Raw genomic sequence first — 13,668 nt, forward strand, 5'->3', positions numbered from 1 at the left:
ATAAACAACGGGTTATCCATACAGATAATAAGTGATCACAAACAAAAACCATGAAAGAGGGATGAGAGAGAAAGGAAACGAGACACATACAACAAAGAGAGTGAGAGATGATTATGTGGTCACATGTTTGATCATATGTGAGTTCTCACGTTAAAGATGTCTATAACAATTGATAAATCTCATATTATAAAATAAGGATTGAGTAGCGTGTAAAAAAAGTTTTCATACTAAATTTATATTTTTAAAATAACTACCCTGAGAATTACTAGTGTAAAAAGTTTATTTTCATTATCTAGTCACGATCCAAGCTTGCATGGTTTAACTTGTTTCAAAACAAGTGTGTTTTAGGGCTTTTAAATCTTATTAGAGTTGAGCCCAAACATGTTTCATGATTAATGGATGATTACCGAGTTATCGGATCTAAGTCTGTCCAGTCAAACTCTATTTTACTTCAAACAAAAATCTGAAGCGAATCAATATAGGCTAAACATCAAACATGAGATATGAGAAGTAATCGTTCATAGCTCATTGATTCAAAATGAATTGGTTACAAGAAGAAGGGGATGAGAATAGAATCCTGTTATAGAAAGAATGAGATGGGAGATAAGACTTTCATCTACAAATACATTCCTAATCTCTACGTTATCCATCTGCGTTCCTTTTAACCTACAAGTAGAGGTGCACAAAAAACCCAAACCCGGAACCGGACCCGTAAAAAAACCCGGAACCGGTTTTTCTAAAACCCGGGTTTTTAATACCTGAACCCGATCAACCCGACCCTACCCGTAGGGTACGGATAGGGTATGACTTTCAATGTTGAAACCCATACCTGATCTAAACCCGATAATACCCGAAACCTGGTTCTAGTTATACCCGAAACCCGGGTTTTTTTCATACCCGAACCGGATTTTTTTGCAAGCTATGATAATAGTGTTTGTGCACATGTTTTTGTGTGGCTATCCACAGATTATAGTCGTTCTCCAATGGATCTTTTTTGGATCACGCATATGATATAAATACTTGTTTAGAGCAACACCTTTTGATGTACCAAACAACAACTGAAAACACATAAAATATATGTTTTTTGTATCGTTGTTTAGTTGTTTATGTATGTTTGAATGAACTTTGAAGTTAGTATGCAAAAAAATGGAGTTAGGATAAAAAAATGAAGCAGACCCGTTAATAGAAGAAAACTGTAGAAAATGAGTTTTTTATAATACCTGGAAAATAGGGTATTCAAAACCTATAAAACGGGTTTTTTTCAATACCCAAAAATAGGGTCTTCAAATACCCGGGTATTGAAGACCCGGTTCAATACCCTACCCGAACCTGGTACACAGGGTATGGTTTTTCAAGCCAATACCCGACCCGACGATTATTGTTAATACCCGATTTTTCAATACCCGATCATACCTGAACCCAATTCCATACCCGAACCCGGTCTTCAATAATACCCGATTTGTACACCTCTACCTGCAAGGAACCCCTCACCGCCTTGTTAACTTGATGGATCTCTTGGGCCGGGCTACCTAACTGGGTCCATCGATTTAGATCCATTAGGTTCATAACAAAATCATAACCACCATATCAAAAAAACCATGAGTCTTACCATACCTATACTAAACCACATAACTAAATTACACAACTATGTTAACACCAAGTCTCTAAGTAGTCAAAGACTCAAAGAGAAGTGTATGAAGTTGAGACCACGTGCCATATCTTTTTGGATTGGGCTTGGGGTTTGGGTTGTGGGCTTTTGGGTTAATATCAAAAGAGTGGCTTGGATATAACCATGCAATTGCTAAATCGATTTGAGAATAGAGAATCTAAAGGTAATACACTAGTACATCTTGAATTTAACCGATAAATCTCTATGACCATGGAGCTCATGCATATTCAAATCTTGCATATTGCATGTACCAGCTTACCTAGTGCTAAATCCATTTAAATAAAGGGGAAATAAATGAATAAAACAAAACTTTAAGGTGTACGGGCCTCCATGGTTGCTGCGGCCGACATCACCCCTACCAGCCACCACAACCCCTGGTCACCACCATCGGAATATTTAATATTTAATATGACAAGTTGTTAAAGAAGTAACCTTCTGACAATTGCAAGCTAGTAGTAAAGATGAAGATTTAATACCGAATAGTGAAGTGATGACAGGAACACTTACTATTAAGGATTAAATACAAGATGACTGTTGATAATTAATCTACATATATTATAATGATGCGTGTCATAAACATATTCAATCTTATAATTTTCTTCATATTTTTTAATCTTCACACTTTCTTTAATCCATGCTATCCATGGATCATGTGTTTAATTGGTATGATCCATTAGTTGTAACCCATATGAAAAAAAAATATCTAATTTTACTATTAGACATCGAGAGTTTGATTGTGATTTACAAAAAATACATACAAACTATTGAATATATATATATATATAATTTTAAAATCAAACAGTGAATTATTAAATTAGTTAAATAATGATTTACGAACTATTGTCGTATAATAGTTAGTGACCTATGTTTATAATAGATATTTAATTATGTGTATACTTCAAATTTCGTTGAGTAAATACAATATTTATAATGTTACAATTTGTAAAACACTATTTAACTTACATTCGTATTGATCATATAAATATCTTTAATATGTTTAGGTATTAATAATTGATTTTATGTCTTCTTAAAACATTATTTCAGTCTTAAGAAAATGTAAAATTTAAATATGTGGCATTTGAAGTATGTGTGATAATATTAAAATTAATCTATAAATTCAAAAGAAAATCCCCAAATTACGTATGTTTAAATACCTTAATTTTAGTATTTTGACAAATTCCGTGTAATACACGGATTTAAAAGCTAGTTTAAGTCAATAAACAACATTAGGTGTGCAATACATTTTTTTTACCAAAAGTGAATGAGATAGAGTCCGTTTGAATGAGGTAACAAAACATGTGAGTGAATCAAATGAAATGAATGTGGGATTAGAATGGACAAGATAATGAAATACATCATTGTCATTCAATTGTTATGTTTAATTATCATACGGGAATGAAATAAATATTTGCTTTTACTGTTTGGTTCATAAGCCGAAAAGATGAAAGAATAAAATAAAATTTATTAAAATTCGTAAAAAATTTTACAACATTATTTAATTAAAATTATAATAAATTAATATTATAAAAACTACTTGTAACTAATAAAGTTTAAAAATCATAAAAAAAAAATTAGTTACTAAAAAAAATTATTTAAAATTTCCTAACTGGAAAAGATTAAAAATCATATCATCAACGCACTGGAGGGAAAATAGGAGGGTAAAATCGAGAACGATTGAGGAAATAAGAAATTAAATGAAGAAATATGTGGGGAGGAGGAATAAGGTGGTGGTAGGTGTTTTCTAAAGGACATAGTATGATGGTAAGGTGTTTGATCTACTCTATTTTAAAAGAGATGGTTCAAGTCATGCGATGCGCACGTGTTTTAAATAAATATTTAATAGATTATTTATCTATTAAAAACTATGTATGTAAATTGGTAATTTGATTCCATTTTCTAATCATATACTCATATTCATTATCTTTGAATGAGTAATATCGTTCCTTCTTCATTACCTAATAGCTAATACTAAACGCTATCTTAATACCGACTAAAGTATATCATTGAACACATGTTTTAACAACATTTCACATCATCTGTTCGATGAACCACACACATAGCAATATAGCATATCCTTGATATTATGAGATTCTTTTCAAATAAAAGGATCCAATTACAATAAAGATGCAGGTAAGCGAGCAAATTGCGCCGTCACCCCCTTTTGAATGACAAAACCGATCCTACTGAAAATAAAATTATCGTTTTTCGACGTCGTTGAGTTACTGTGCACGACCCGATGGATATTAATATTGTCCTTGAACCAAAATTAAAATTTCTTTCCGGTTGCTAAAAGGCCTAAAACTTTGATAAAGAAACAAAAAGAATTCTATGTTGGCCCAAATAGAAGCCCAAGCCCATGGGTAATGGATCATCCGACATTCACCTATAAATATTTAATCACATTTGCTTCTTGATGAAACTAAACTGAAACTCTTTAGGGTTTCTGGCCGTCATTCTGTTATGTTGCACAAGTATGGCGTGAACTTGTTAAACTTGTGTCCAAACGTATGTTTATTATGCTTCGATTCTATTAGAAATTGATTTGATGTTTTATTTCATTTCGATATTTTGTTTGTTCCTGAGTTTTCATTGTTTTTTTTTTTTTTTTACATTTTTGTGGATTTAGTGCCCGATCATGAACTCAAATAAATTAAAACGTTAAAAGTAGTGAACTGATCCCATAGAGGGATGAATATTATCTTCTGAGGGCAAATCCACTTATTGTTTAATTAATTGTTATTTGTTTTGTACGGTTCAGTTTCTGAGATTGATTATTTGATTTATATATTTTGATTAATATTTATTATTAATAAAGATAAGTGACATGCTTATTTTCAAGCTTGTTTTTGCTCACTTGTAACATTCTTTTGTTTTGTATTACTAGTTGTCAGTTAGACACAGTATGGTCTGAAAATTTAAGATTGATAAAAGTAAAATGCAAAATGCTCTTAAAGTTAAAAGTTGAATAATTTACGAGCTAACTTTACACAAGACTACAATATTAAACTTAACAATGAAGTCCGAAAGTTTGTGCACAAAGAGAAAATTATTGAAGTGAAGTTTGTTGATATAACTTGAGATATTAAGAACATAAAACTTGATAACTTGTAGATTGTATATGACGAGACGAGTAGAAGTTGTTGGTGCGATTTGGTTTTGTTATTAGCCAATCGGTTTTTGGTTAATTTAAGCAATCAGTTTTTGGTTAATTTATTTGTTTTTAGTTTGGTTATTTTTGTTTAATAGTCAAAATTGAATTTGGGCTACATTTTTACTTGGAATTACATGCAATGAATGTAAATTTGCATGAAATAAAGGTTCAATATATGAAATGGTGTTATAAATTTGAGGTACTAAAATGGGAAGTTAATTTTGGTTAACAGATGGTATATAAAAGAACCGTTGGTTATTTTGAAGTTGGTTATTGGTTGATTCGGTTTGGTTTTGAAGTTTGTTGGGTTAATTGTTACGCTACTGCTCACCCCTGGTAGGATTAAAATGCCAATGTGGGTTGCAAACGATGGGAATTTGTGAGAAAGATTAGAATGCGTGACCGGTTTACTTGGAAGTTTTGTCAAGGGAGATAAGAGAATACAAACCACCTTTTATGGAGCCACACATCTTTGGAAATCTTTAGACAAGTGCGTGCATTGTGTGGTCTTATTGTAGGTGGAAAAGAAGTACTGTTGGTGTTGGCGGGGCACTTGATAACGCCATTGCAGTCGTAAAGCGTTGGAAAGGAATGGTTGTCTATTGTTTATGCCACTTGTTGGGTATCGTCGAAGAAAAAAACGAGACAGTGTTCAACTGGTTGAAAATCCAAATTGATTTTTATAGTTTGTAAAACTAGTCTTTTTTTTAGTCTTGCTTCTATTAGCAAGTTTTGATTTACTTATGTTCCTAGCTGCTAGCTATATCAAGTTGAATCTTCAAAGGGTATTTAGTTTGTCACTATGTTTAGGAAGGTTCATGGCGCATTGCGCTGGGTTGATATTATTGACAGTCGTATTCGTAAAACTTATCAAATCATGCAATGCGTGTCCGCAAGTTGGGGTAAATTCGATTGGTGTCGGGTTACGAAACTTGTAATAACCCGCCCCTCTCCCAAAAAATAATAATTTTGTTAACACAAAATACAAAAAATTTAACATAACAAAATACGTGTTGCGGACTGCGGTTACGAACTGATAACACTTCGATTGGTATCTTGTTATGGAGCCAAAATTCAAGCAAACCATAAATTCATCCACTCCCAAATACAACAATTTAACATATTTAAAATGTAAAAAAACATGGTGAACAAAAAAAACACGTGCGCTGCAGTTGTGAACTGATACGAATACGTTGATTCAGGAATTAAGGGACAAAAAAAGTGATAAAAACCCACGGGTTGCGTTTGTGAACTATTGTGAATTCAATCGTAATCGACGTTGCCGGCACTAAATCATACACAGAAAACCATGTTTTGTGGTGGTGAACCGACACGAGTTTGGTTGGTATTAGGTTACGACACAAAAATTAAAGCCATAAGTTAATTCGTCCACCCTCAGAATATCACAATTAACATTTGCATAAAAAATAACGTGGCGAAAACAAAAAATATACGCATGTTGTGGCTATGACCTGACGCGACCGCGAGCTGACACAACTTTGGCCGGAATCATTTGACGGTATCATTGGTAATACAGCGGCGAACCGATGCAAATTTAAAAACGAAAAACAAATTAAAATCAAATAAAAAGGCCAACGAACCACGTGAGTCCACGTGGACTAATCACGTGGTTCTTTAATGAAGGCAAGTTCAATCTTAATTTGTGTGACACTTTGGGTGGATATTAATAATTAAGAATTTTAGTTAGGAATTGTGAGGTTGTCGGTTGAATACTGAGTCTACCCAGGTTTTAGTCTCACTGAGTGTTACGTCAAAAAGTTATGCTCTTTTGGTGGCGACTGTTAAATGGTAGCCACTCAGCCAACAATATGGTTTCCCCATAAACGACCTAGCCAAACTCTCTAAAGCCAACGTGTGCGCCTAGTAAAGATAACACAGTTCAGGATGGCCCTTACGGTATGCTCACCAAAAGAATCCAAACAAACCTTACGGCAAACCGGGCACGGCTCATCTGCCGGAAACAAATGGATCATTAACCGATACTTCAGGATGGCCCGGTACTCCAAAGCCGACATATATTGGCCCAATCCTTCAATAGGGAGAACACTTGAGAAATCTTGAGCCCGAGGAGCCCGAAGACACTCAAACACCGCTTTCTGACGAGGGGATAAATCAAACTTCATTTCCAAACTCTTAATGATTCCACTATAAAGGGCACTCGTCAAAGCATGTTGAGCTTTAGGAGGCGGTTTCTTTTCCTATTAGATGTTAATATGTACAAGGTTATCTTCTATCCTCAAAATAGGATGACACCTTCTTTTCATAGGGTCTTGGATCAATTTGGAAGGGTGGCTTGGAATGTGATGAGTGTACCTATACCTATATAAACAAGAGGACTAGATGTTTGAAATTGTTACAATTCACTATTGATCTTCTAGTTTTGGTGTTCAAAAAACGTGAAGTAAGCATGATGCCTTTATAAAGGAACGCGCCAAGACTTGATGACTCGGTTGAAGTTAATCCAGAAGAAATGATCCAATAGTTGGCGTATGCATATTACTTTGCAATTTAGGAGTTTATTTTATTAATTAGAGTTTTACTTTTACCGGTTCTTTTAAATATTTTCTTTATGCTTATACATTCATTTTTAATAGATAAAGGTTAAATGGAAATTAACAAAATTTTCGAGTATATCATTGGGTAAACAAATATGTGGTTTCGGGTAACCGGGGCGAGGATCACCTAATCCCATATTCTGCCCAATACAAGTCCTCCCATATATTTCAGGTTTCGGGTCCAGCTCGGGCATTGTTAAAGCTTTTACAAGTTGATGTTAATAATAATAATAATTAAGTAAGGTTAATAAATTGACAAGTTGAGCATATACAATTAGCTCACATCTCTAGATAATTGGTAAGTAAATTCCATGGTGATTGATGAGCATCTGGACAGACTTTCTTTCTAGTCAACAAACAAACACACAACTGTCACACACGCATATAGATAGATATACAGATTAGTTTACGTAGTAATATAATAGCTGTACTTTGTGATCGATCAATTTCTATCTCTCTTTCTGCTGTTCAGACGAGACGCTTGATTGATTTTACACTCTGTGCAATTGACGGAAGAATAATTACAAACCCTAGCTAGTTAGTTTCCACATTTGCATCCATTTTTATTATGCAGAATTTGAAGTAAGCTAATTCATTTGTTAATCACACTGCCAATTTATTTAGTTAGATTTATCATTGGTGTAGTAGGTGATCCATGGATAGATTGCTGTGACAATTACCTTTTGTCAATTTCAATTTGAAGGCATTTAAATATACACCTGTTTTCGATTCATGAATGTGTATATGTTTCTATCTGTATCGGTTTTTTAGCATCAATTTCATATATTATATCTCTTGAACTCAACTTGCTTTCATTCTGTTTGATAGATAGATAGATAGATAGATAGTAAGTAATCTATTAGATGCTCAACACCAACTGTTTCCTAAACACTTATTCGTTACTCACAATCTGACACTTATTATTATTATTATTATTATTATTATTATTATTATTATTATTATGGTTTAATTAGTTTATGGCCGTCGGTCCGAAATAGGGTTCCTTCATTGTACAGTGTTCAGATATTTAGTTCTCAGTGTCTTAACAACCCAAGCTGTAGTTTAGTTTCTTGTTAATTATTTGTCTAATGCACACTCTCTTCCCGGTGCTGTAGTAATCGCTAGTCGCTAGTCAGGCGGGGATTAACTGGGATTAATCAGAGTTTAGTCAGGATTAATCAACGATTAATCGGCTCCTAGTTGGGATTTTTACAACCATGCTTCCATATGCAAACTTATGTTGTAGTTTTTTCAAGAATTGTAATGCTTCATGTTCTTCCTGAAGGAAAAACATATCTTTATTGTCTTTTCAAATGCATTTCAATTAATGTAGTTGATAAACAAAATATAATACTGAACTATTGATTGATAGAAATGCCAGATGTCTGATCTTTATGCCCTTTTTAATTGGTTTGGCACATATAAATCATATATGAAGGTTTAAGTGCTTTTGTAATATCCATTTAAGCAACGGTAATTTTGATGCAGTGGCAGGAGTGTGAAAAAGAGTTCATAATTTTGGTTATATTTGGATTTAATGTCGGGAAGTTGGATTGGGAATCGTGACATTGGCAGCCAATCTGATGATAGTTTTCAATACGAAAGACAACATACAGAGCCTATATATGATGCATTCATATGCCCTCTTTCGAAACAAGTTATGAAAGACCCAGTTACAATAGAAAGCGGTCAAACATATGAACGCGAAGCAATTGAAAGATGGTTCAACGAATGCAAAGAAACTGGAAGAAAGCTTGTTTGCCCTATGACATTAAGAGAGTTAAACTCACTGGATATGAATCCGAGTATTGCTTTGAGAAAGACAATTGAAGAATGGAATGCTAGAAACGAAGCTGTTCAGCTTGATATGGCCCGCAAGTCTTTAACTTCTGGCAGTTCTGAAAGTGATATTTTGCAGACTTTAAGGTTTATTCAACAATTTGCTGCAAAAAATGTTTCAAACAAACATTTCATCCATAATGCTGACCTCATACCCTCGATAGCTGAGATGCTGAAGAGCACGGTTCGTAAAGTTAGGGTTACAGCTTTGAAAACTCTTAGGATTGTGGTAGAGGATGACAATGATAATAAGGTAACTAAAAAGTTCATATTCGTTGAAATGGTTTGGGTTTACAATTATTTTTATATGCATTGAAATGGGTTGGGTCAACTTACTTTGCAAACACATTTCTGTCCGTTTTTTAATCTTTTTATGTAGATTTAATGTGTTATCTCTGACTACAAAGACAATATTACTTCAGTAATAATAATAATCCAAATATATGAATATTTAGTGACTTAATAATGATTATAAAAGTATTATTAGTACAATAATAATCTGAACTCTGAAGTTTGCAATATAAGATTTAGGAGGTTGCACACTTGTAAGCATTAAAAAGTACACTTTGGGCAACTTTCTATCCACTTGACCTGTTCCTAGGCCTGTAAACGAACCAAACGAAAATGAATGAGGCTTGTTCATGTTCATTCGTTCGACTTTAACCGAACAAACACGAATATTTACACAAACGCATTGTTTTATTCATGTTCTTTTGTAAGGAAAATAAATGTGTTCCTGTTTGTGTTCGTTTATGTTTGTTCTTCTATATTTTAAAAGAGCACAAATGAACGGACATAAACGAACGTAAATGCACAAACATAGAAACATATATAAACAAGTATAAACGAACTTCCCATTGAGCGGTTGATGAATAGTTCACTGAAAGTTCAGTTTGTTTACAGGCCTACATGTTCCTCTTTTAGCTTAACTTTTCCATTTGGCCCGTTTGAGACAAGTCACGACCCATTATAATTAAATCAAAATTGTCCCTCTAATTGTAACAAAAACATTTTACTTGTTTTGCAGGAAATAATGGCAGAAGGTGATAAAGTGCGCACGATTGTTAAGTTTTTGAATCACGAGCAGTCAGAAAGGGAAGAAGCCGTGTCATTGCTTTTTGAGCTCTCAAAAGCCGAATCTTTGTGTGACAAAATTGGTTCGGTTAATGGAGCAATTCTTATTTTGGTTGGTATGACAAGCAGCAAATCAGAAAATCCTTTAATTGTTGAAAAAACTGAAAAAACTCTTGAGAATTTGGAGAAAAATGAGAATAATGTCAGGCAATTGGCTGAAAATGGTAGATTGCAACCTCTTTTGACACTTCTTCTTGAAGGTACTTCTGTCTATAATTTCTGTAGTTGTTAAAGGTTTATATTACCTTCCATAACGATAAGTAGAGGGTGTTTGAACCATTTAAGCCCTATTGTATTTTAATGGCAAATTCTAAGAAAGTATGAACAATAAAATGTTGATTTTGAAAATATGAATCATAAACTGGAAATGGGCTTAGGTGGAAACAGTTAGAGAACCATTGTAGTTTACACTTGTAACTAAATTTTTGAGTAGCTCATACTTGCAAAATATAATTTAACTTTTGCAATTTCTTTAAGTATAAGTACAATGGTTGAAAATGTCAGCCTCTCCACCTTTAAATAGACTAGGGGTGTGCATTGGTTAGTTTGGATCTCTTTTGGTCTAAAACCGAATCAAAAGCAAAGTTTTGGTTTTAGAAAACTGCTCGTTTTCGGTTTTTATGTGTGTTCGGTTATGGGTCCGTTTTTGGTTTTACATTCTGGGATTGAACTGTATGGGCTCAAAACCAAACCATAAGTGAAGTTTCAGTCTTTTGGATTTTTTTGTGGGTTCAGTTATGGGTCGGTTTGGGGTTTTACATTTGGGCCCAAAAAAATGACCCAAAATATTGAATTTGTGCCTAAAACTTTTGGGCTAAAAAATTTGTCAACCACATATATATGAAATTGGGCATGAAGCTTTTGGCCCAAAGTAATAAAATTGGGTCATTAATCCATTAACAAAGATTCAAAGAAGTTCATTAGGGGTTGTTGTCTACTTCGGTTCGGTTTTGGAGAGTGGCATACCAAATCGTAATTTTCAGTTTCTAAAGAAAACAAAACCGAACAGTTGGTTATTAGTTTTCAGTCAGTTATTTCAGTTCGGTTTTGTTGGTTTTTGGGTTTTGGTTCGGTTAATTGATTTAGAGGTGGCAATTTTCACCAATTTTTTTTATTAGAGTTGTGTTTTTATCTTTTAACGTGTAAAGTAAAATAATTAGCTGATAAGGGAAGGGGTCAAATGGGTCGAAACATAAAAACCTCTCAAATCATTTTATTCACAAAATTAAAGTCTTATAATGAAATTATGGAACAACTTTTAACATGCGGATTTGGCAATGAATATCTTTCAGGTTCACCTGAAATCAAAGTGTCAATGGCTTCATACCTCGGTGACCTGGCTCTTAGCAACGATGTTAAAGCACACGTAGCAACAACAGTCGGTTCATCATTAATCAACCTAATGAAAAGTAACAACATGCAATCTAGAGAAGCAGCTTTAAAAGCCCTAAATCAAGTTTCTTCATGTGAAGCAAGTGCAAAAGTGTTGGTCAACGAGGGCATACTTTCACCACTGGTCAAAGACCTCTTCGCGGGCCCCACCCAACTCCCAATGCACCTAAAAGAAGTATCCGCCACAATCCTCGCCAACATAGCCAGCTCTGACTTTGACTTTGGCTCCATCCCAGTCAACCCGAGCCACCAAACCTTAGTGTCCGAACCCATAATCCACAACCTACTTCAGTTAATCAGCAACACGGGCCCGTCTATAGAATGCAAACTTCTACAAGTTCTTGTTGGGTTAACGAACGCTCCGACCACCGCTACCGCTGTGGCTGCCGCCATCAAAAGCTTAGGTGCAGCCATAAGTTTGATCCAGTTCATCGAGGCCCCGCAAAATGATTTACGTATGGTGTCGATAAAACTTTTACAAAACCTCTCAGTCCACATGGGCGTAGAGTTAGCCGATTGCTTATGTGGGCCTGCGGGCCATCTTAGTAGTTTGTTTAGAGTAATTGGCGAAAACATCACGAGCACCGAAGAACAAGCAGCCGCGATATCGATTGTTGCGGGCCTACCCGAAACCGACGCCGCGCTCACGACACAGATGTTAAACGATGGCGATTTCATAATTGTGGTCTCGAGAATTAAAGTTATTAGGCAAGGTGAAATGAGAAATAGTCGCTTTGTAACACCGTATTTAGAAGGACTCGTGCGTGTGCTATCAAGAGTTACGTTTGTTTTGTCGGACCCAACAGCTATTTCGTTTGCCCGTGATTATGACCTAACGGGCTTATTCTCCGAGCTCCTTCAAGCAAACGGGCTCGATAACGTGCAAATGACTTCCGCTCTTGCGTTAAAAAACCTTTCAAAAGAGTCGACACACTTGACAAAATTACCCGAACAACCCTCGCCCAGGTTTTGTGGGTCCATTTTTTCTTGTTTGAGTAACCAACCCATGATGACTGGTTTGTGTCGGGTCCACAGAGGGACGTGTACGCAACTTGATACTTTTTGTTTAATAGAAGGACACGCGCTAGCCCGTTTAGTAGCTTTATTAGACCATACAAATGATGAAGTAGTTGAAGCATCGTTAATGGCTCTATCGACTTTGTTGGATGATGATGTGAATATTGAAGGGGCGGTGAGTGTTTTATGTGAAACCGAGGGTGTAAAACCGATTTTTGAAGTTTTACTTGAAAAACAAACCGAGAGTTTAAAGACACGCACGGTTTGGATGGTGGAAAGGCTTTTACGGACCAAAGATATTGCTTCTGAAATCTCGGATGACCCGACCGTGAGCACCGCACTCGTTGATGCATTTAAACATGGCGATTATCATACCCAACAAATCGCCGAACGGGCCTTGAAACATATTGATAGGATACCTAACTTTTCAGGTATCTTTTCTAACATGGGGTAGGATGTAAACAATGTATGTTCAAATGTGCCGGGCCGGGCCGGCTCGGGCGGCCCAAAAGGTAAGACCTCAAAAGTTTTGTGTTATTGAGACAGGTTCAAACAGGATAATGGAATGAGGTATATATATGGATGTATTTTATGTAGAGTTAAGGGGTGTTGTATCAACTAAATAGAGTCAAATTGTGTAGGTTCTTTGTATCTGTGGATTTGTTTAATTCTTTAAGGACCAATTCTTGATTGAACACAATAAAGATTGTTGTCTGATTATTATTTTTGATTCAATCAAGCTTAAAATGTGAGAAAGGAATGGGTATTTAAAAAGATTGAATAACTGTTCAAAATAAATTTTTTTTCTTAACATGTATCAAATCAAACAACAAATACAATGTTCATTATGTCTTACTAGTTATTATACTCCATTCTATGAACAAAAACAA

General features: G+C 34.8%; 1 protein-coding gene across 1 annotated transcript; it reads left to right on the plus strand.

Annotated features, from left to right (window-relative positions):
* The first annotated feature begins 8,885 nt into the window (after positions 1–8,885).
* On the plus strand, positions 8,886–13,371 carry LOC143530610 (U-box domain-containing protein 44-like). Its single transcript, XM_077026097.1, has 3 exons — positions 8,886–9,488; positions 10,263–10,569; positions 11,662–13,371. The coding sequence occupies exons 1-3, from the start codon at positions 8,934–8,936 to the stop codon at positions 13,230–13,232; spliced, it is 2,433 nt and encodes an 810-aa protein (XP_076882212.1). The 5' UTR covers positions 8,886–8,933; the 3' UTR covers positions 13,233–13,371.
* The last annotated feature ends 297 nt before the right edge of the window (positions 13,372–13,668 follow it).

The sequence above is a fragment of the Bidens hawaiensis genome, unplaced genomic scaffold (genome assembly GCF_021521415.1).
Source record: "Bidens hawaiensis isolate Kalapana, Puna unplaced genomic scaffold, B.hawaiensis_p1.1 tig00008951_1, whole genome shotgun sequence".
Lineage (NCBI taxonomy): Eukaryota > Viridiplantae > Streptophyta > Magnoliopsida > Asterales > Asteraceae > Bidens > Bidens hawaiensis.